This window comes from Pelecanus crispus, chromosome 5 (genome assembly GCF_030463565.1).
Source record: "Pelecanus crispus isolate bPelCri1 chromosome 5, bPelCri1.pri, whole genome shotgun sequence".
Lineage (NCBI taxonomy): Eukaryota > Metazoa > Chordata > Aves > Pelecaniformes > Pelecanidae > Pelecanus > Pelecanus crispus.
In genome coordinates this window covers 36,205,561-36,230,128 of record NC_134647.1, presented here as the reverse complement: position 1 = coordinate 36,230,128, position 24,568 = coordinate 36,205,561, and the positions used below count along the sequence as shown (strand labels likewise).

The following is a 24,568-nucleotide window of genomic DNA, read 5'->3' as shown; positions in this document are numbered from 1 at the left end:
TCCTAATACCCAATCCAAACCTCCCCTGATGCAGCTTGAGGCCATATACTTTGTAGAAGCAAAGACAACAGTAACTGTAGTATTTTAAAACTAGTAGATATGAACCTACTTACTCTTTTGCATTTTCTAAGAGAAATTCTCATTAAAGAAACAGAAAATAGTTTAAATTGAAGGTATGAGTACATGCTATCCTTTTTCCATTATCAAGATTCAATTTTCAATCCCTGTCTCATCAGTTCAGTTTAAGAAAACTCTTGAAAATAAAAGCAATTATATATTCCAGAGAAAAATAATAAAATAAGTAATATGCCATTTATGTTGCCTTCTACAGACAGGGTTGATATGTCAGCTACCTAGTAAGCAAAGTAGTGCAGCAAGCAAGTATAGTGGTAGGTATCTTCATTCTATCTTTGGTTGTTAAACATTGAATACTACAGGGTCTTAGAAAACTCAGACGTTTCCAAAATGTGAACACCTGAGAGAAGGAAAACAGTGAAACCATCAAATGGTAAATTGTGAAGGGCCTTCTTCAGTCAAAAAAGGGTTCTTTATCCATCAAGTATACTACACAACACCATTCACAATTCTCTTTCTTTGTACCTACAGGGGTGGATCAGTAACTACATTTTCAAGTCAGTATTCTAACACTTTTCTAAGTAAGTGGCAGTCAAAGAGGTAAGCATTCCTAAAAATGAAAATTGGTAATCTGACTGTAACATCAACATTTTGGTAGCTCCTATTAAAGAGGCATATCACCTACCCTTAATGCTACCAATTCTGATACACGCAAAGCCTGTAGTTTTAACTCACCACATTCTAATTCCAGCATGGGAATAACTAATGATTATTATTATTAATAATTCTAATTCCCATAGGGGACTATCACGGTCATAACATAACTGGGGACAACTCACAAAGGTATTTTTCTAGGAAAAACTCTAGTTCAAAGAGGAATCAGTTCAGGGAAATCCTAGTGAATGAGCACAGCATCCTTCCAAAGATCAATCCATCAAGCAAGTGTATCTTAAATACATGTAACAAGAGGCAGTCCTGTATAAAATAGTCAGTTAAAGTACTTTTCAAGACTAAAACCAGAATATTAAAAGTATCACATTTAATTGTGACCACTCTTACACCTAGTGTTCTCACCTACAGGTTGCTGCTACAGAAGGCCATCATCTCAAATTCAGTATGGTAAAAAGACAACTGGGAAAGTAAAATCATAAAATCATGACAGTTTCCATCCCATCACTACAGAAAACCTTCATCTACAGGATCCATGTTAAATATAGCATACTGAGATGCCCACAAACTGAATAACACAGGACAAATAATTTTTTATGCAAATTTATTCATTAGCTTTAACAACAGTAATACATAAATCAGTACTATGTCCAGCATATAGTTGTATAATAAAATACGCTATTCTGGTAAGATTGATTTCTAGTGCGTACATTTTAAGGGCAGTTTTCATCCAAATTGGACACATTTAAAAATAATAAATAAATACAAGGCCAAAAATGCTTACTTAATGAAAGTCCTGCTGAGTAAGACTTCAGGCTCCACATTGCTTCAAAGCACTAATCAGTACAGGTGTCTGCGTACATCTTAAAGACTTATACACACACGGGTTGTGCTCAAGCAGCATACATTTTTTGACATCTGACTCAGACCAATAGATACTAGATTTCCAGTTTAGACCTCCTTATTCCTCTTAAAGCTAGCATCCACCTTTCTTCTTTCAGGATTGTCTTGCCTTCCAGCTGTGTATCTGCATACATGAATCCTAGCAACATTATGTGTACAAAATACAAAGGTCCAGCCCCCTCCCAGTGCTACTTTTTTGGCTTGAGATCCAGACTGCACTATTAGTGGAACTACTTATGAAACAAATTGCTACTCAGCTCAAATAAGACTACATTACTCTTGGGGAAAAAAAAAAAAAAAAAAAAACCAAACAAACTTTGGGAAGAGATGGGATCATGGTACGTTCCCAGCTCTATTTGTTATGTTTTTGGAGCTCTCTAGACTTCAGAAGTACATCCTTTCTGGGATGTCTGGTGCTTAGTGCTACAGCAGTAAGCTTCAGGCACAGTGGGTTCTGTAAGCTATGGACATCCCACAAGAAGCTGCATTTTCAGCTTTGTTTCCCTGATGGCCAGCGAATCCAATATATGCAGTGGCATTCAGATGTTCATCAAAGTGCAGTATAGAGGCATTCACTGACATTTGGGCTACCTTTATTTATATTCAGCAATATTAAAATCTGGTCCCAATTTAGATTATACACACATGAGAACATATTTGGCAAATCAGAGGTATTTTATTTACTAGTGTACTTATATCACACTGTATAGGCTATCCTTTGGGCATATTTATTCTACAAATCTAGATAAGCTTGTTTTATTGTCTTCTGACTTCTAAATTCTGCTGATGGCAAAATTCCCTTTTCCTTAAGAAGTTACACTCAGGATTGAGTCACAAATTTTAAAACTACTCTAATTTACATATTTTACTTTATTACATCAAAACAAAACCCAAAAGCTTGGTCAAAGTATAAACACTTATAAACCTAGTGAAAACATCCCTGAGAAACTTTCAGTAACATAGCAGTAATGATTAGTTTTGGTCCATTAGAGGAGAAAAATTGTTACATCCAGTTACTGAATACTGAGGGCTACAAGTACATTGGATTCCCATTCATTCACTTTCACTCCTCTTAAAATATTTTATCTGAGACAAAAGCCACTAGAAGTTTTTGACATTCTATTTAGTTTGATATACAATATAATCTTTACAAATTTTAAGATGAATGGCCTAGATTCAGCTCTGGCGTAACGCCTTTAACGTCAATGGAGTTCACACACTTACATTCCAGGGCTGAAGTCTGGCAACACAGATGACTGAAGGACAGTACCTAAAATAAAAAAACCTTAGAAGTTATAGAGGATACTTTTCACAAGTTGCTGACGTATGTTTTTGCATACGACTTCTTTTGCAAACAAACATTTTACAGAGATTTAAGTTTAGCAGTCATACTGTCATGCCATAGGAAAACAGAACACCACCAGGTTCAACTCTACTGAGAAAGCAAAGTGCGTAGAGTAGTTTCCACAAAAGTGCACATATGGTTAATGACTATGGAAGTACTGTGTTAGTACACATGCAGGGTAAAAAAAAAACCACACAAGAACTTCTTGAAAATCAGAGGCATATATCATTCTTCATTGCTCTGAAGTTGCTTTAGAGAGCCACACATCTCATTGTTTTAGCGGTATTTTAGAACCAACTAAGTCAAATTTCACATACATGTAAAACAGATAAACGCAAGTAATCCACTTTTTGACTTCTTTTGCCTGGAATACTAATAATTTTCCAGTATACCAGGCTTTAATTGCGTTTCTGAAAACAACAGCATTCAAAAATAAACTAAAGCTGCTTGTACTCTGAGGCAAAAACTAAGTTAGCCCTAAACTTTATCTTTCTGTACCAGTACTCCTGACCTTAGCACTTTCTGCTACATCAAACCTCAGCAGACCTGTCATTTGCAGTTAAAAAAGCCATGCTTTATAATGTTACATCAATAGCTTCTGCTAAAATGAGACTATGTTTTACTTTATGAAGTGCAACAAAAGTGTAATACAATATCTTGTACCTAGCACTCATCTAATTTGTAAAGAAACATGCAAAAAACCTACAAAGGTGTTTCTGTAAAGTTAAAACAAATACTAAAAATGTATTTGGGGAAAGCATTGGAACTTAAGAGTCCCCTTCAGGAATCCAAGAAGGATGTTTATACCTATTTGAGAAGATAGGCAAGCAGAACTGTTCATGCTAAGGGAAAAACAGAGAAAACCACCCCACACCAAATACTGTCTATCAAGTTATCCTGAAGCAACTGAAAAAAAACCCCTCGTTTTGCTCAATGAGCACAACATATGTGTATAACCACTAAACAGCATCACTACAGGGGTCAGCAACAGAAATTCAACATTATTTTTGAGATCAGATACTACATGTGTAACTTGTGGGGATCCTGTGAAACACCAGCTGTCAAGATCCAACTAGGTTGTCCTCTGCCAAACATGAAACATCTTTACAGGGTCACTGTTAAGATGAATTTTAGCTTTCTTGGGACAGCTTCCTCAAACAGCTAAGTTATGCATTCAACTCTAGAGAAACACCTTAGACAGGGTCACAAAAGGCAGTATATGTGTTTAACCATGATATCTGTGTAGCAAGTTAGTAAGAGAAGTGGATGCTTTCAGACAGTAGATGTATTACCAGGTGGTGAACTGTCAGAGACTGCTTTGGGATCAGGAGTGCAACAAACAAAAAGTTGTTTTCCCAAGCTTTTTTGGGCAAATCTGAAGTACATGATGTGGCCCATTGCAACAAAAGACACAGAAATAAGCACCAATAAGCCAAAAGCTTCCGGGTTTGGGGCCAAGATGACCATGATGAAGTGCAGCAAATCAAGAAGATAATTCATGGAGTTTTGGACACCGTTTATGATGCCTCTTTCAGATTCTACCACATTTTCTTGGAGCAACTGTGTGACAGTCAAATCAAAGGACCAAAGGCCTATGGAGAGAAAAAACAGTTATCCATACAACTGGGCTTCTCACTGTAAGCTTTCATTACTGACACAATTCAATTCATACTTGCAAACACTCTCTTCTGCCAAAAGTGCACGGGACAAGCTAGCCTCTTGTCAGACTAGAATGGATTTTGCACTGAGTCAAGAGCAATTTACTTTCCCTTTACTAATATTTCCCGAAATAATACATACAGCTTGACACACTAACTTGCCTGCCACATCTTGCTTCAACATGTCTATCAAGTTAACGAGGTTTTGCTCATCTGTTCCTTATTTAAACAGCTGTTTTACAGCTATTTACAGTGTATTCATGCTAGCTACAATTGCTAAGTTTTGCCAAAAAAAAAAAATCAAACATGTTTTAAACTATGTGGAATACATAATAATTTACAACAGTCTGTTGACTCTAGCTTCTATACTGTTTTAGTCCATTAGTGATTGAGTTCTAAAAGTTTCTTGCAAACCAACTTAATACATGTGAATCAAGTATTTTCTTCCTCCAAAATTCAGCAAAACCTGCAGAAATTAAGATTACAAAAATTCTATGGGTGAGAATTACTGTTCATTACATTTATGTATTTGACTGCCTCTTCTGTTGACAGATACTAATACTACACTAACTAGCAACTCCTCAAAAAAATAAGCTGTCATCAAAATGAAAGTTTCTGTTCTAAACTCCTTTGCTGGTCACAAGTTTAAAGGTTAGACAATTTATTTAATGAATGGATTAATTTAGTAAACTGCTAAGTTTGAAGGTTTTCATAGCAGATGTGTTTAGTTCTGTTTCCTATCAGCAAATAGTTTTATTTGGTTGTGAAGGAAAAATCATTTAGAGATGAGCATTACAAAAAACAAGTTACATTCATCTCCAAATGTGGTAACTTTTCTCCTATTAGCAATATGATATGCAAGAAATCAGTACTGCAGTCCCTGCACTGGCAATACTATTGCATGATCATTTCATTTTTGTGTGAAGTGTAATGAATTAGCCTTAGAAATGTGATACAACACTTCAACTGTAGCCTACAATTCTAAACTCAAATTTTTATTTAGTTGACAGGCACTGTAATTTCTAGATTAAAAGCAGTCAATAGATCAAATTTTAATAGAGACTTAATACTTACCAACTCTAGCAGCAATGACTCCTGCAAACAGGAGACTAACAGAGATTAAAGGCACAGGCTCAGGACTCAACTCTGGGTCACCATTAGCAGGAGTAGTAGACCCGTTTAAGAAGTTGGGCATTCCAGTTGCAAAAACCATTTCAGGCTTATCTTCTGGAGATGCTATAGTAGGCAATGGTTCACTTTCAAACAGCCTGGCACTTATGTCAGCAAACGGGGAAACAGTCAAATCCAGAGGACTTCCAGGCATGAAAACAGAGATGGCACATAAGACCAGACAAGCAAATTGAGCAACTCCAGAAATAAGGCCCGTGCGAACCAGGCCACACCTGCGACGAAGCCAAGTGAAAGCTACTGTTCCCATGATTCCAGTGACTGCGGAGGCACCCATCAGGAGGCTTAGCACAGAGCCACTCAAACCCTGAGTGTATGCATAGCCTGTAGTAATACAATCAAAGCCCAGAACAGTCATATACAGAAATGCAAGGCCCATGCCTGCAAGAAACACAGGCTGGTTGTAGTATGCAACCCATCCATCACGAAACGTGATGAAAGGTTCAGCAATCCGGGCAGCGCAGCTGACTTCCTTCTCCTGTTGGGGCTCAAAGCCAGTTACATCTTTCTCAACAATTAACTGCACTCCTTCAGCGGGTTTCATGTCACTCTCTGTAAACAGAAATGTAACTGTTAGATACACCCCTGCCTGGAAAGTGCAGAGTGTAAGCTGCAAGACAATTAGTTGCAGTTAGTAAGTTCACTGCTGCAGAAGTGCGTCAGTTAAATTCTGCAATCAATCTTCCTCTGATTACTTAAATGTTTCAGAGTGTCTTTAAACCCACCTGTATAGTAAGATCAAGTTAACTTTATCCCTATCAATTTAAACTCCTGCTTATTTAAACAAACTGTGGTAGGAGAAAGCATATCCTGCTTCTTACCAATAGACATGAATGCTCCATGTCTATAAAGAAATTATTTGCTTAATGAATACCGATGTTAGCTGGCACTTTAACATAGCTTTGTATGTTTAAATGCACTAGCCACAGAAAGTAGGGAATACTTAAACACCTGCTAACATCTCATGTCATGGTAGAAGAACCAAGGCACAGATGCTTGCTGAAGACTACCAAAGCCAAAAGCTTTCAAAACTTGACTTAAAATCTCAAACCACGCTTTTCTACAATTACATTTTTACTCTAATATAGGAGAAAGGCACTTCCACTGGTCACAAACAAAAATAATAAAAAAAAAACACCCACTGCAGTATTCAGATTAGTAACATGGATAGAAACTATACACGTTTGGATGCCTGAGCAGTGTTTTTACACTGTCAAGTTTGAAACAAACTCCACATACAGCAAGTGAGGTACATGATGTATTTCTGCAACTTTTAAAAATGCGTGTCTTCTACTGAAATCAGAATACTGCAATAGCAAAGATTAAGAGATGTTTCCTACATATCGACATTTGCTGAATGCTTTGCTCTTCAGGAGCATTCAAGAGCCAATTCCAAAGCGATGGAGCCTTCTATGCTCTTTATCTTGCTCCCCTATCCTAGGCTGCCACCAGCCTAGTCCAATAGCTTATGGACCGGCTATTACCACAATGGATCTGCTGGCTGTGAAGAAGATACGTCTCTTCAGCACTCACAGCAACCTCCTATCTCACTATATATTGAGCAAAGAACAGATTGCTAGCTAGCTTTTAAAGAAAAAAAACGCAGGAATTCTTTATAATCTTTCTTTAAAAATAGCCACAACATGTTGTAGGTGGGAACCCATAGCTTGAGCTTTCAGTAGTATTCGCATACTGCTATCTTAAAAATGGTAAAATGATTAAGTTTTGTATTCCAGTATCTGACACTTCAAATACTTTGTAACAAAAAGTCTGCTTCTGAAACAATTTTGATTTCTGATATTAAGACTACCTGAAGCAATGTTAACATCAATTTTAAGGTTGCTTATAGTCATAGCCATCTACATTGCAAATCCCAGTTGTTCAGCTTGGCCAAGGAAGCAGAGTAAAGATCAAAGTAGATTTTTTTTTTTCCTCCACTATTTCCTGCAGCATGTGGAACGCATTGAAGCATGCCAGAGTAGAAATACTACCACCTATTCTACAACCTCCTGAAAGCCTGTTAGTACTATGTGCAAGTAGAGAGGAGTTAGCAAGAAAGAGTCCTACACAGGCTGTTTTGCTTGCAGACACTACAGAGCAAAGGGCTTTGTCAGCTTATTAGCTACGGTATAGATGGACAGGAGCATTCCTCATGATCAGCCCTAAATAACAGGGCAGTCTTACTCTAAAGGATTAATTAGGAGGAGGGAATTCATTCTTTGGCTCCATTTTATGGGATTCCTCAAATAGCTGCACAAAGTATTGCTACTTAGAGTCTCTGGTATCTATACCCAAAACCTGAAACCTTCAAGCTATGAGTGGAAAGCTATATAGCCTAAAAGCAGTGTCTGTAGAAGACAAAAGTCAACACTTCAGTTTGACCGATACAGTTACTTTTGTATTTTCAATACCTTTCTTTACATTCAGCTGTTTCAGTTCCGATTCTTCAACTTTTGGAGATTTGAGAGCCAGCGTAGGGGTTTTCTGATAAACCTTCCAGAGCAGCATGTATTCCACACACATCGACATCAGGTTCCAGCCAGAAATGAATCCACAGCCAATCATCGGGGAGCCAAATGTCATTATCTGACCAACTGCCATTGGGGCCAAAATATTGGTCAACTGATCGATTCTTCTTATTGTAGCATTCATATCTGTCAGAAATGATTCGATGATATGAAGTAATTACTGAACACTTACAGTGAAATATTCACTACATAACTGTTGATTGGAGATGTATGCACATCAAGCTAAGAAGTCTTGCTCGAACTGTAAGTGGTTCCATCAGGAGCTAGACTGCTAACAAGAGACACCTTTAGAGCGTTCCAATGTTTAAGTTTACTGGAACCAACCAAGGTGTTCATAAGCCAACTCCTGCCAGTTGTGTCTGCAGGAGGTCTTTCAGGTTTCACATGCTGGGTTTACAGTGGAAGCGTATTCCTGCAGTTGAAACTGTTAGTCATGAGATCAGATTACCCTTACATCCTAGTGACATTATGGACTCCTAAGCCTAGCTCTGTAACATTCAAACCCAGCATGCACAACTCCAGACATTAAGAGGAATCTCATATGGTGGAATTCTTTCCTATGAAGATAATTTTAGCAACTATCTCCCAATAGTAGACCCTGTATTTTTTAATCTCCTCCATTTACTTCTAATAACTGGTGACCACAGTACCCACCATGATAGCAGACCTTTGAAATGGCTTTAAATTTCCTTATTGAGTCACATTGCCTACAACTGCCATCAACCATTCTCTGAACTTACTAAGCAAAGTCCTCGCTCCTTTCTATTCCACACTTTGATGTTTATGCTGTTTAAGCAGCCCATTCTTAGCATGAATACGTCTTGCATTTGCTGGTAGGGGATGTCTCACCCTCCCCAACCTTTACACCCTCTGGGCTCCTGTAAGGTTCCAATTAACGGTGCCGTTGTTTCACCCCTAGAAGTTGCTAGATGCTCAATGGTTTTGCACATCAGGGCTTCAGGCTGCTTAGAAGTACATCTCAAATCCATTTTAGAGTCCTATTATGAAATTAGAGCTTTTGAAGGGCAAGTGAAACTGTATACCAGTATCAAGCTGCTTTTCTGAATCTGTAGAGAATTACTGCTTACCATTCAAAGAAATGTTATGTTGTTCTATTTAGAATTCAAAGTCAATTCAATGTTAACTATTTGACTGGTGGTTAACTAGGATGAGTAAGTTACAATACTTGCATGATATTTGGCTTTAGAAATTCCAAGAACTAAGCTGTGGTTTTTGAGTTATTTGGGGAAGGCTAATATTTCCACTCAGAAAAGGTAGAAAGTAAGAGTGAACGTAAAAATTAAACCAAAGACAATGAAGAAGAGGAAGCCAAGGCAATTTTTTATTTCCCTATTCCACTAAGTTAACTAAGGCTCCTCTTTGAGGAAAGGTAACAGTGCAGAGATGGACAACAGTATCTGTGGCAAAGTCAATGCTAGCGTTTAATTGTAAGGAACTTCAACAGTCTCTAAATTACATTATGATTAAACACATAACAACCCTATTCAGCCTGGAAGAGATCCTTTAGATAGATCTGTTGAACTAAGGTGCTTTGTTCATGGGTTGATTGTTTTTAAATTAAGTTGCATGAGAATTTAGAGTAACCTCTTGCCTGATTTTTCAGTACCAAATGTAAGTGGTCATATAATTCTGTCTGAGATCATGAAGCAGTACAGAGGCAGGACTGCCTCCCATGCAGCAGTTCTCTGCAGGTGTGGTCTGTACCTTATCTCGTGTAGCAAGCAGTACAGGGACTGGGGAGATGATTTGCTGAATAAGATCTGACACAAGAAGAAAGGTTAATGAGAACCATTATAACTTTAAGGCTTTTACGGATAGATGATATTTTCTACTTATGATTCACACGCATAAAGAAAGTGAACCTGTACTGCTGCTCTACAAAAGGCATGACCTAAAAAGGCACTGCAAGGTCAAAATAAGAGACTATGGTGGAAAATTTCTATACTGGGAAATGAAAGCAAGACACTTAACACATTTAATTAAGAACTAGCCTCTCCTGGATGAGATGGGGAAATAAGATTCCTTCATTGGAGATAAACATCAAGAATAAGTCTGCAATATAGGATTCAAATCCCTAAAATACTCTGGCACGTAAACTGAACTTTATGGGCAATTTAGGCAGCTTCATACAAAATTAAAGTCCAGAAGCTGAAATGCTGTCCAGGCCTGGAGGTATCTAAACTCCACAAGCATAAGACTTAAAACTTTAGTCCCAGAGTTACTTCAGTGAGCTATAAATGTCTTGGCCATGTCAAGCTGCTCTGTGCCTTGTTTGCACTTCAGTATCAGTTCCTGTATCTGGGAAGGCTTAAGTCCCCTTACAGGGTTCAATCAGGGCCCACATAGCCTGCCCAAGTTCACTGTAAAAAATGCTGCTTCCCACACCATTTGTTACAATCAGAGCAGCAACACAGCCAAAGATCAATCATACATCTCTTGCAGCTAGGGGTACCCCCCAGCAAAGGAGAGTCACCTTCAATGCATCCTTGGGGAGGATCCCAAACAATCTCTCACACCCAAGTAGTGTCATGACCACCAAGCTGCAGTAGGATTTGAATGGGAACTCATACCCTCTCCTAATAATGCCATGCCACTGTGCAAGAAAGGTGAAAAAGAAGGAAAAAGTATTTACTAGGTGAAAAAGAAGATTAAGTCTGTAGTATCAGATGTCAAAGGAATACAGAGCTTTTGGTTCCAACTGAAGAAAAGTTCACAGCTCTGAGTTAGACACCTAATGCTAGAGAAGTGCAAGATTTCAAATATATCTGCGTGCACAGCATTTCCTACTGGCAATTTCCTGATCCACCTACTTTACTGTTCTGGACTTCATTCTCATGTACCTCTTTCTTTGATCCCTATGTGAGGAGCTCAGTTACGCAACAGTTTTCTGTTTCATTCCAGGGACCTAAAAATAAAGTATTGCAACACTTGGCTTTAAGTGCCTGGAAGTTAAATAGCTTTTCTATTAAACACTTGTTATTTAAGAGTGTGATGTACGTTTATTTGTTCAGCAGGAATAAAGTTTTTCTGTCAAAGCTGCAGTATGTCTAAAAGGAAGACAAAAACAAGTTTAGGGATGCTTAGCTGAACTGTAATCACAACAGTCATTTCTAATCTCAGTAAGCATAGTCCAGAGCAGGGAAGAGGAAAATAAAGCCTGCCCTTTTTACCTGCTGTGTTCTCACAGTATCTGGAACTCAAAGATGTGCTGACCTCTGTAAGACTCTAGTCTGAAATCAAGCTTGGAAAATAAGACATTTAAGGTATTAAAAAGGCAACATATTTCACCTGCCAGTTTGCTTCTGTCTTCCCCTGCAACCACAACAATCCAGTCCCTCTGAATTGTGATCGCTGTGGCAGTGCTGGCCAAATTGGCAATATTTGCTATTGTGATAACCAGGATATAGCACATCGTCTAGAGAAATGTGGGGAAAAAGTTACAACGTGAGAAAATTGATGAAGGGAAATCTCCACTCCAACCCTGTACAACCAGAAAAGACACTTTTACATTTGAATCCATACATTTTATTGTCATTCTTCAGACAAAACAAGACCAGGTCTACCTTACAATTCCTGGCAGAAAACAATCCCTTCTGTTTACCCAACTAGCTTAAAGTTTCATTGGCCAGTTTTAGCTCACAGGAATGTCTGAACAGACTGGAGAGAAAAATAAAAATTCATCTGTCTCCCACACTCCCAAAAGTTTCTTTGTAAGTTAATTCCTTATTAACAAGTTCAAGCACTCACAAGAAGCCATCCATGGTATAAGGTCAAAAGCTGTGTCTTAAACAAGAAGACAATCATCAGGATAATACCACACAGGATGACAGATGCATTCTGTACAACCAAGGATGTCTGGGCCACTGTTTTAAATCAAAACAGAGAGCAACAGTTATGAACATAAGAATGAGCTAACTATAAGCTTAAGGATGTTATAATTAAGAAACATGCACAGAGCCTTTAAATATTTTTATTTTCCTATTCTCCCCCCAAAATATAAGTGGTAAAACTATACTTTATATTAGATTTTCCATTGTCTTAGAGAAACAAATTAATGTCTGATGTAACTTCATAGCTCTTAATTTACAGCCCAAGTAGTTGTTTTCTCAATTAAAACCCAAACTGTACCTGTTTAAAAGCAGGCACTATTTTTAAAGGGGTAAAAACAAGACTCATCTTGAGTCTCTAAAATTCATCTTCAGTGTACCATGGAAGCAATGGTGTTTTGTAAACTCTTGGAAGGTAAAAATGCGTATGAAGAACTTGATGTCACATTATTTATAAAACAGACTAGAGCATACGTATTTAAAAATAGGTATAATGCAAATGCAGTACATGTTTACACTTAAGTGGAAGATGTTTGTATCCAGACAGAAGACAACAAATAATGCAAGTGTATGTTAGTATTAGACTGTAAAGAGCTTGGTCTGTAGTCCTTAAAGATATGCGCGTTTTACCATTGGCATTTCTGCACATCTCTATGTATCATACAGGCTTAGCCTAAGTAGCAGACATATCATGACATAAAACTGTCTTCCTCCTGCCTTTGACACTATCTTTGTATAATCATTACCACTCAAACACTATCCTTAACAAAACTGAGCAAGCCCCATTCTCATATTTGACTTGAGCAGTTAACTCCAACAGCTTTATCTTTTTACATTAATTTGATCCATCCTTAAGTAAATAACCTGCTCTAGGCATCTAACCTTTGAGCCGGGAGTTCTTGTCCACCCAGTCTCCAATAATGGCTCCCAGGAGAAGAACTGATCCTGCCACAACCAGTCCATAGACTGCAGTTAGGAGTAAGCTGTTTCCATACAGTTCAACCAGGAACACAGACACAGCAAAATGCCACATACGATCTCCCTTTAAGAGTAACAGAGAGTACATACACAGCATTACTATTTGAACTTTGCAAGCATACAAGTTGACTATTGTACTAATACCCTGACAAAAGTCTGTATTAAAACAAAGGTTTGTTACACATGAAGGTATGGGGTGTGCATGGGGAATTATTTGGTTTTTTGCTTTTTGGGGTTTGGGTTTTTTTGGTTTGGGTTGGGGGGGGGGGGGGGGGAGGTTTGATGACTACATCCTGTCACCATTGATTTTATCCCATTATCACTAAGATCACCTGTCCTAATCAAGTGCAACATTACAGCTTGTAATACCACATCAAAAACCCGAGGGATTTTCTATTATAATATTACAGGGCAAAGTCTGTTACCAGCCACATCCAACAAACCTCAGAAAAAAAGCTTACATAGATTCTCCAGCACAGATCAAATATTAGCAACAGATTTATTGATTACTGATACCATATAAATAACTTTCCAAGACAGCAGTTTGCTCTTAGATGATCAAAGCTTAAATGCTGCTTTAAAACACAGGAGCCAGTCAAGTCAAAGCAAGTCATAATACAATTTGGGATAGACATGGGTAAATCAAGAAAGGTGTTATTCTAAATGTTAACTGAAGTCAATGGACTTAAGCTCTTTTTAATAACGTTAAGCAATGGCATATTACTAAGAGGTAGAATATCACAGCTAGTTTAGCCTATTGTAAACCCATTGCTAGTTCAACCTATTTAGCCTATTGATAGTTTAACCTAGTGCTTAGAATACACAATTTTCGTGTTCTGATACCACTTACTGCAGGTAAAAAAAAAGCCCAAAACGTTAAACGTGTCCAAGTGAAGTAATTTTGATACTATTAAAAACATTTTTAGGTTTGCTACCAAACAGACCTGTGGCTTGCTAATGAATATATCAAGATTTTTATGTTGTCACATCATAGGAGTCACATCTCATCATTTTTAAACATATTGCAAGAAATGCACTACAGAGAATAGTTTATGTAATCAATAACAAATCAGATTAATAGAAATAATTCATACTATTATAGGGCAGACAGTTTGTTTAATAAGGGTCCCTAACGTTAGTCCTTTATAAACCAAACATGTAACTGTTTTATTCTGTTGCCTTATCTTAAACAAGCAATTGCTATGTGATACAGCAAACAGTACAAATTGCTAAGGACCTCAAATATTCTAAAGCGCTGGGGGAGGTGTAACATAAAAGCACTTTTAAAAAGCTAAATCTGCCAAATCTAACCTATTATATAGCACAGCAATCAGGAGATACCTAAGAAGTGTACTGTTTGGAGGGTCAAAATAACTGCAGTTTGATTAAAGTCTTCAATGTAGCACAGACACACAAAAAGAATTCACCTTTTAATGTTACTGAAGTTCTCTGAAGGAGGTTTCTTCAAACATTTTAGTGTGTAAACATTCATATTTGTTTCCTTAACCATAGGCAGAAAAATAATTACATCTCAATCATGCAAGAAGAAAATTTCACCTGTTCAAGGAAAAACTCTGGATATTCTGTACGTTTTCTAACTAAAACCAATGAAAAAATGCAACTATAAGCATGGTCAGCTTAGATGTGCTCTCTCGGAGATACTAAACCAATTTTCACTCTCCAGAGACACCTAAAGTCTTCCGTAAAATATGTTCCACTTTTATTCCACAGTTAGTAGAAGAATGTAGAAAGTATTCCCAAGTCTATATATTTTCCCAAGTCTAGCATTCACTTAAACTTAATATGACCCGAGGTACCTCTTTACTGAATTTCACTTAAAATACATGCAGGTGGATTAACTAAGTTTTGATTACCCTGAGTAACTGTTTATTAAGCTAGAAAAATAAGCCAAAAGAGTACTTTCACATTAAAACTTCGTAACAGAAGTTTGGGATTTTTTTTCTTTATGCAGAGATGTCTCAGTAACTGAATTCTGACAAGATGAAAAAGACATTTTTAAAAAAACGTTAAGTATGTGAGAGTCAGTGGCAGTCACTACTGTTAGAGTGAAAAACCTGATCTCACTTGAAACTCACAGGAAGATTCCTTCGACTCCAGTGAGATCATGATTTTGCTATACAATCTGTTTAAGGAGCCTGTGAACTCTGCTCAACCTTATCCAACACATGTACCCAGAATATTTTCATCAGGCCAATCCACACAGATAATTCTGGGGGTAACTAAAGCTGTTCCAACCTAGAAGCATGAGTTTCTTTCAAGAATTAAAAACCATGAAGAGCAAGAAAAGCTAAATTAGTGTCACAGAAAAACAATATTAGTGTATTAGAGAGGTTTGAAGCAGGTCTGTAATTTCAAGCTAAGATCTACTGAAATTTAAACAGTAAATATTGCCTTCAGAAGTGGGCAAAGCCTTGATTATATAGACTTGACCCCACTTTGAAATGTCTCAAACTGTGTATATTTCAACTCTTTTAAATAAATAACTGCAGCTATTCAGCCTTACCATCCTTTTAAAGACGGTTCATGCTCTTCCATCATAACTCTGCTTATAATCATCTCAGACTGAATGTATACGATCCCATCTTAGAACTGAAGCCCAGAAGTTAAGCAGTAGCCAGGCTACTACCTACTGACAGGCCTCCTGAGGTCCGAGTGGCACAGGTAAGGCTGGGAAGCTGCAAGTGACCTGGCAAGCATGAGGCCTGGCACCAACAAGGCAAACCCCATTTCATTCTGTTCTTTCTTTGCTTGCCAAGTGACAGACAGCAACAAACTAAAAACATGAAGGCAGCAGCAGAAGGTCTAAGACTGCAGCTCAGCAGTGCATTCCAGCTATTAAGATCACTGAGGCCAAGCAGACATTCAAATGCTTTACTGAACAAGACCCTAAAACATACTCTAGACTTTGTTCAAATCTCAACATTTGTGGATATGTGACACGTGTAATCATTTACAGCTTCTCTCTGCCATTTAGGAATGGCTTAGCAACACAGAAACCAAATTAGCTCCCTCAATTACAGCAACACCACATTTCTATCAGGTTTTGTATTGTGGACACAGCCATTTTAGAACAAAGATGATATATTACTTGGAGTTCTGAAGATTAAAGTACTTGTTTATCATTCCCGTTAGCAAAAACATTCAGACTACAGGAACACTAAAGCTTAGGAGATACAAAAGGTGTAGTCCTGCACCCAGTTCTGTCAAAATAAGCTGTATTTCTGTTGTTTCAGCAGGTTTGGTCAGGTTTTTTTGAGTCAAGATTTTCAGCGCAAAAGAAAACACACTGGAACAAGGAGTATACTATTAATATTGCTAAACACCTGAGTAGACATCTTGCATTCCAGTGTTTGTTATGGTGTGCAACATTGTTTTCAAATTCTGCTTTGTCACCTTTACTCATGCACTCTGAGAGCAGTCCTGCCGCCAAGCTCTGAAGCACTCATCAGGGAGGAGCAAGCAGGGTTGGCCAGGTTGCCAGTTAGGCACCTAGTGGGCATTACTGACAAAAACTGTTGCAGGTAACAACCCTGGCCTCTGAAAAGCAGCAAACCAAACAAACTTCACCACCCAGGTCCTTCAACAATAATATTAGTAACTGTTAAAAAAATTGCACTTCTTTAAATAAGCATTTGATACTACTCCAAGCCTTCTTCCATTAACAGAAACATCAATATGACCTTTCAGGTTAGTGAAAGTGAGCAGCTGCCAGAGTTAGGCATGCGATGTTGTAACTGTATATCAGCCATTTGTTCAATGCTATACAAAGCACACATTAAACCTGTCCAAATCCAGGACTAGAGACAAAACAGGGAATATTAGGGAGGAAACTTTCCACTTCTTTTTGAATCAAGCCTTTGGATGAAGACAAGATTGTATTATAAGATACATATATTCTTACTTTTATTGTATGGAATAGAATCAGACTGTCTATTTTCAGTGCATATTTTAAGATTTTTTTAGTATCTTCCAAGTGAGTAAAAACTGGTGTAGTAAGTTACCTTACTACAGCAGAAAAGCATTTCAGAAGGCAAACATTTTGACAGAAAAACAAACATCTCCTGACACTCTCAACCGGTTTGCTAATGAGTGGCAGTAATGGCTCCGCTGTAAACACTGAGCATTTCCCATTAGTAGGTGTAGTAAGTACACAAGTCCATCAAATACGTGTTGCAATGGACTGTCTGTCATCCTGCTACGGACTACGCTTCGTTTCTTTCACTCAGAACTTCCTCTATAAGGAGTCTCACCGGTTCTGTAGTTACTTAAAAGCATAAAGAGGTACAGAACCAGGCCCTCAGGAAATTGTGTACTGCACTACTCCACGCCAATGGAAACTGAGTCTACTGCAACATATCATGTACGGATTATGAAGACTTTTAACGGCAAGGTGTTGTAACGAGACCTCTGTCTTTGTGGTGGCGTGCTATTTCGTGAAGATTTTTTGGGAAGCACCAATAACGTTCGGGAACTCACAGCCAGATTAATAAGACTCTACTTCTACCAGGCCAGTGTTTTACTTACCCAAGTGGACAGCGCGTGCCCAAGAAAAAGGAGAAACTTTGCAGACGTAAAATAGGCAACCACAGATCCTAAATGAGAAATAAGAAACAAATGCTAAAGGAGATTGGGGCGCACTCGCTGCCGTGGAGGGACCCAACACCGCTTTCAGGGCGAAGGCCGGCGCCGGGACACGCCGCGTTTCGGGGCGCCGGAGCCCCCCACCCGCGGGCGGCCCCGCGCAGCAGCCTCGGCGGGGCCCCTCGCCCCCCGCCCCGCTCGCCCCCGCCGCCGCGCACTGACCGCAGCGCCGCCGCTCGCCCGCCGGCTCGGCTCCCCGCGCCATGCTGGCCCGCTCAGCCGCTGCCAGAGCCCGATGCCGAGAGGAGGCGGGGGGACGCGCGGCTTCGCTCCGTGTTGCCTTCCCCGACTTAGCTAGCACTGTAGCTGAAGTCGGAAAGCCTTGGCCTTATGCGCCGCGGGCGGCCGGGGACCCTCCGCCGCGGGTGGAGGGGGGGGCCGAGCGCCCTGCGACGCCCGGCTGGCTCGGCGGAGCCGCGGCTGCCTGAGGCGCGGAGGCTTCGGGCTGGGCGCTGCGCCGCGCACCGCCCTTTGTAGGCGGCTGCGGGCTCCGCCCCGGCCCGCCCCGGGGGCGGCCCCCGGCCCGGCATCGCCCGCGGCCGGCACCGGCGGGAGCGGCGGCCCGAGGGGCGCAGCCGGCGGGGGCCGCCACCGGCCGGGCTGCCCGGCGGCCTCGGCTCCCCGCAGTCATGTCCGGGCCCCCCCGCAGCCCCCCTAAAAATCGCCGCAACGTGCCTTCTGTAGTGCCGGCCATAAGCGTTCTTCGTTTGGTTTGGCTCCTTTTTGCTGCCTTTTTGTTTTCCGACCTTTTCAAAACCGTGAAATTCTTGAATGTTGAAATACATCAGGAAGCTGGGCTTGCAAGGTAAGCACCAAATATCACAAGACTACGGCTGAAACACCTGCAAACGACAATGCTCCCCATTCACAGCTTTCCAAAAAAACAAGGTACCGCAATTTAAGCTATAGAACTGAAATAACCTTCTGTTCTGATGAAGATGGTGGAGAACTTGCTCATTTGGTGCTAGCTCAGGCTGTCTGCTTCAGATCAAGTATCCCAGTTCCTACCGTAAATACTTTTTTTGCACCCTGCGGGTCCTATTTTTGGTGTTGACCACCAGCAAAAGCTGTGCGTTTATATGACTTAAAAAACAGCCAAAATGTACAATAGGCTAGTTTTTTCCGGATGCTATGAAAACATTGAAGAAGTATCTATCCTTGTGCTTCAAAAAACATAACGATTGCTCCTGGTTGCCAGGGCTGAGATAATTTTTACGTTGTGTAATACTGCAAAGCTCCCTCCTATACGTGTAAAATTGCTTTTGGTTTGGTGTTCCCCCCGCCCCCCCAAGTATATAGGCCATCCCAGAAGCAAATGCCTGACGTAATAGACCAATAATCTGTTCTGGTTTTGCCACTCCTGTGATCTTGTTCAAAGTATTTCTTGTATTAATTAGATGACTTTCCATGCATGAATCATGCTTTATCCTTTGCATAAAAGGAACTATACCTTGGGAAAAAGTAATACAGAAATAAAAATTCATATAAACATAGGAAGCCGAAAATTACCATTTTAATGGGATTGGTTATCCTAGGCGAGGTAAGTGTTTCTTCTTACGGTATGTTCCTTAGAAAATGCACAAAATCTTTTCTCAAATTGGCATCGAAAGTGGAGGAAATTTTCTTGATGGCTCATCTTATAAAGCCTTACTGCTTAAACTGTATTTTTCTTTACCAACAGATAAAAAGAGAATTATTTTTCCTAAAATTTAACATTTTTAATATTACTAGCCCATATCAAAAAAATAACCCACAGTATATCAAAATCAACTGAAACTCAGTTGGTTTTAAGTCTATTAACTGTCAGTGCTTGTACCTTTACTGACAATTTCGGTGTATTCCACAAGTAGATGCACTGAATTAACTCGGGTTTCTTCTGAAGTAAGGCTCTGATTAGCGTCGAAGTTACTTGCATCTTAGGCAGTAAGGCGACGCGCAGTTTCGAGGAGTGCTGTGAGATGCCTGTAGTGGTCCATACAGGCCAACATGTTTGGCTTGCACCTTTTCCACCCCTGTCCCTGGAGGCACCTCTGGCCACTGTTACGGTTTGGTTACCAGACGAGATGGATCTGGGGTCTGAGCTACTCTGCCAGGTACCAGACATAATATAGCAGCAGCACAACTGGATCCTGAAGAGATTCACTCTCCATACAGTAAAACTAGGAACACTTGCCAGAAAAGCACTGCTGTTTAGACCTTTTTTTGTTACTAGAGAACAACTTGGATGAATTAGAGTTTAAATAACCATTTCTGATGGAATGCTTGCAGCACTTTACACATGTGCCTTGGATTATATAGCTGAAATCATCATCCTCATAATTTTTTTCCTACTGGGCAACGAGTCTTTTTTTGTGATATTTAAGGCATGAAATAAAGGGTAAGAAAACATACCTACCATCTTTTGAAATTTAAAAAGCAATAGTTCCCATATCTCTCTGGGGTTTCTCAGACAGAAGTATGTATAGTCTGGCCAGCGTATACACAGTGAATCCAATCTGTCAATGAAATATTGAATTTATTGGATGTCAGTGAAAGATTGTATTGCATGCAACGTAGAGCTGATCTGCACACAATAAAGTCAGCCTGTCCAGAGTGCACAATGTATGATGCAAACAATGTGCATAGTGCAAATAAACCGTGCAGTTCATATACTGCAGACGTGCCAGAGTCACTGCATATGTGATACAGAGTCAACTTGCACCAATAGGTAGAGTAGGTGCCATCCAGAATTTATTATATCCAAAGGCAGTAACAGCACCTTTTCTAACAATTTGCCTGCTGAATGTCCAGAGGTCCTAGACGTACAGCTAAAAGGCCTTAGCTGATTTATGAAGCATTCGTCTACCTCCAAAAGCAGTGGAGTTGGCAGGTAGAGGAAATCCATAGTTTTTCTCCTGAATTTGCCACCACTGTGCTGCATGATCTTTCCCCAGATGTTTATTAAAACAAGTCTGTGCTCAGGTTTCTTTCCCTGGGAAACAGGGAATAACAGAACATTCCTTACAAGACCGATGTTAAACCTCATACAGTAGCTTGAGCACTTTGAATTTTACATCTAAGATGCTGTTAAAAAAGTCCCAAATATTAATACTCCACTAAATCAAAATTTCATTAGATTGCTTTGCGAGGCTCTTGTGATTATTTTTACAGAGGCAGCTCTTGTTTCAGTTTGGCTGGCTCACCGGAGTCTTTTCACCACAATATTTACAGATTTCAGATGCATTTTGGGAGGTGTTTAATAGCTGGAAGCTGTATGAGAGGAGTTACCAGTTTTACTCGGTATAGACCCGACTCAGCAGTCTTACAGCAGTAATTTCCATAATGGGACAGCATACCAGCTGTGGATTTCAGCCCAGGTCTGACTAATTGTCACTGACAGTGTGGAAGTGGAGACAAAAAAGTGGGATTTTGGAGACAGGAGATCCTTTTTTTTGTCTGAACACAGGTGCCAAAAGATGTCTTTAGATTCAGAAAGTCTACTTCCCTGTCGATGTTTAGCTTTGCAAATAACAGCTTCTGAGTCTTCAGAGGTAATAGTTTCAAAAGGATTTGCGTCTTCCTTTACAACAAGGGCAACCAGTATGTGCAGAAGCCCTGGATTATGTTAGCAAGCGTTGACCAAAACAGTAAGCCAACCTTGCTATGCAGATAACCCTGGCTTTCCACCACTCACTGGAATACACGTTTGAGGGCAACCCTATAGCCTCTCCTATTGCAAGGCCAGCCCTAGCCTCCTACTTAATTACTTGATGTCTCCTGTTCTTACCCACATCTGTGCTTTTCCTATGGGAAGTCTTAATCACTTCTTTTATTACTACTTTTCCTGATTATTAGATAGCACAATTTATCTTTGTTTTTGTTTCTTTTTTCCTGTGAGGAAAACCGTTTCAGAATTTGTATTTACTGCTATTGTAGCTGTCACAAAGGCATTTTATTCTTAACAGAAATCTCTCAATTCTTTACAGCCTATCCCTGGAGATGCACAGGAAACAAGACACGTTTATGTTCTAGTCTTCCTAGCCAAAGTTTTTCAGTAGATGAATTCCTTATGCTTTATTAAAAATATATGATAAACATTGTCTCTCTAGTTATTATTTGAGTGAAGAAATGTAACTACTGGATTAGTTTTTAGGATTTTTAAGTTTCATATTAAAATCTGAAAATACTTTAATTTCATTCAAAAGACAAACATTCTTCAAAATGTTTCTAATGAGACAGCTGTCTATAAATGAAAAAAGTTATAATGTATTTAACTTGTCTAGCAACAAGGGCAACAATTCAACTACAAGATGTAAGCAACTGAAAATGTTTTAATTATTGGTAAGCACATAACTATGATGCCAAGAATGTTCAAAGATACACTTCTAGGAAAGACATGTCTTGAAAAATAAGAGAGGATATGTTTTGGCTTTAAACAACTGCCCACATCAGTGGCAGGTTCTGTAAGCACTGTGCTTGTTAATAGAGCTGCTGAATCTAGAGCAATAGCAATTTTACAAAATAATACCCACAAATGTCATCATGGTTTAACCAAAGAGGTGTGAATAATAGTGAGAGACCTCATGTAAGCTCAGATCTTACACTCAGCTGAGAGGTTTCATGAAGTTTAATTATCATGACGTTACCATTCTTCATTAAGATGCCCCTCTTGGTGTGCAAAGTGGTTTTCTACTCATTTAGCTTACACAAGGCCTAGCAAAACTGGAAAGAATATATATATAAGTTGCTGTCTTTTGGCCCGTGAAGCACAGAAGCCTTTACTGAACTGACCCCTGCTATGACTTAGGCATGGAAAGCTGTAGCTCTGTTGCTCGTATCCCCACACATTCCGCTATCAGAACTACCATCTCCATATCAGCTGATGCTCAGAGTTCAGAGTTTGCAATTGCACCTGCACAGAGAAACAGGCAGAGATGGGATAGAGAAAAGTCTCCCAGGTTTTTTAGGATTCCTGCTTCCTTTCAAAAGAGATGCTTTTTACTCCAAAACTGTTCATTTCACTTACATGTAAGTAATCTGAATATCTATACATACTAATCTTCATTAAGTAAATGTCTACTCCCTGCCACCTGCTCTAAGATTCATAGTGTTATGCTCTTATTGGATTTGTTTCTCTCAGACTTCAAAGTGACAGCTCCCATCTCTCAGGGCTAGATGACAGAATGCAGTCATTTTAACCTGAAACAATCATCATTTTCATTACCAGAGCTAGACTTCTGTGACAAACTCTTGTAGGAAAACCATCCAGAAGCTCTAGCAAATTCAGAATTCAGAGGTTTATTTAGAGAGGCTAGAAATTATCTAGCTTATACAAAACTCCAGCTCAGGGGGCTGAACCAGCTCTGTGCTCATGTGCCCAAACTAAGATGTTTGTAACCGAAAAGTGATGGCCTAACTAAAGAGCAAAACAGCTTGCTTAAAATCCTATGTTATGGGTGACAACTTGTTTCAGTAAGAGACTCCTTTTGTCCAATCTTTCTCAGTCATAAGAAAACACTGTACCCAAAACACAAATACGGAAAGCACCTTGTAGCAAATGAGGAAAAAAGTAATTAAAAGAAAGGAAAACCACCACATCTACTAGGACAAGTGGGTATTTCACACACAAATGTCAACAGTAGCATTTCTGTAAACTCCCTATGTCATACTGAACATTCGTTCTCAAGAGTGCGAATTACTGACTTGAATTGGAACACTGTGTGTTGAGGAAGAGACTGCAATGAGTCTGGAGGGTAAGATAACAGCCTATCTGCAATTTAAGCTTATTTTGTTTGTTTTCTTCATTAGAACTTACTGCAGTTTGGCTCCTACAGGGTGTCATTATTCTGTTACTAAACAACACAAGAATGCTTAATAAACAGTATTTTGTTTCCTGTCTGTATTTTAGTATGCAATATGAAAACATTGGGTTTGTTATTTTCCCTACAGCCTTCTAATACCTATGAGTTTTGCCTTTATTTCTTAATTCAATGTTCAGGAATTTTGATACATACAATAAAATCAAATGTGAAAGCAAGTCAGACGGTATTTGTATCCCTTAAAAAAGAAACCCTGTTATAAGTAGAAGGCATTCTTCTCTTGAACAACTCCTGCTGAAGATTATGGTTGGCCTCTTTAAGACAATCAGATTTTTACATCCCTGTTCACCTTTCTGCAATATTTAATTTTGATTCTATGCCAAGAAAATACTTAAAAGCACATTTTTAACTTCAGGCACATGCTTAGTTTCCACTGATTTCAATGAAATAAAAAAAAAAAAAATTCCTAGCTTTAAGACAATGTTGAAAGACTTTTTGGAATAGAAGTGAACCAGGGGATAAAAGCTTCTTTTGACCTGCCGTTAGTTTGAGCTGAACAATCTGTAGTATCAGTGATTCCACAGCAGGAAAAGGGAAATCCCCTAGAAGAGCTTCAGTTGCACTATCAATTTCTGTTTCTGGGTGTCTCCCAGAACAGTCTTTATAAAAACACGTTTGTCTTTGGAGACCAATATTCACTTATGATCAAATTAGGCATAACTTCAAAGTAATTTTTTGGACGGCGAAGCATAACGTACAAGAAGTACTTAGAATTACATGATGAAATATGTCAGCAAATAAAATAATTAATTTGAACTGTTTTGCAGTTATACAAATAACATCTACCTCAACAGCCATCAATTTTGTAGACACCAATTTTGCAGGTGAATTAATATGGTTGGAGGCTTTCACTCAT

At 39.1% G+C, this 24,568-nt stretch overlaps 1 protein-coding gene across 3 annotated transcripts; it reads right to left on the bottom strand.

Moving 5' to 3' along the window:
- Positions 1 to 3,907: 3,907 nt before the first annotated feature.
- Positions 3,908 to 18,059, bottom strand: SLC40A1 (solute carrier family 40 member 1). 3 transcript variants are annotated; one of them, XM_075710158.1, is made up of 8 exons: positions 18,017 to 18,059; positions 17,738 to 17,805; positions 13,097 to 13,256; positions 12,135 to 12,250; positions 11,676 to 11,802; positions 8,250 to 8,492; positions 5,725 to 6,390; positions 3,908 to 4,584 (listed from the first exon to the last, which is right to left on the bottom strand). In XM_075710158.1, the coding sequence occupies exons 1-8, from the start codon at positions 18,057 to 18,059 to the stop codon at positions 4,265 to 4,267; spliced, it is 1,743 nt and encodes a 580-aa protein (XP_075566273.1). In that variant the 3' UTR covers positions 3,908 to 4,264. The 3 variants fall into 3 exon arrangements, with proteins under 3 accessions (XP_075566273.1, XP_075566274.1, XP_075566275.1); XM_075710159.1 differs by lacking the exon at positions 18,017 to 18,059 and adding an exon at positions 16,607 to 16,715 and having other exon boundaries at positions 17,738 to 17,752; XM_075710160.1 differs by lacking the exons at positions 17,738 to 17,805; positions 18,017 to 18,059 and adding an exon at positions 14,620 to 16,483.
- Positions 18,060 to 24,568: the final 6,509 nt, after the last annotated feature.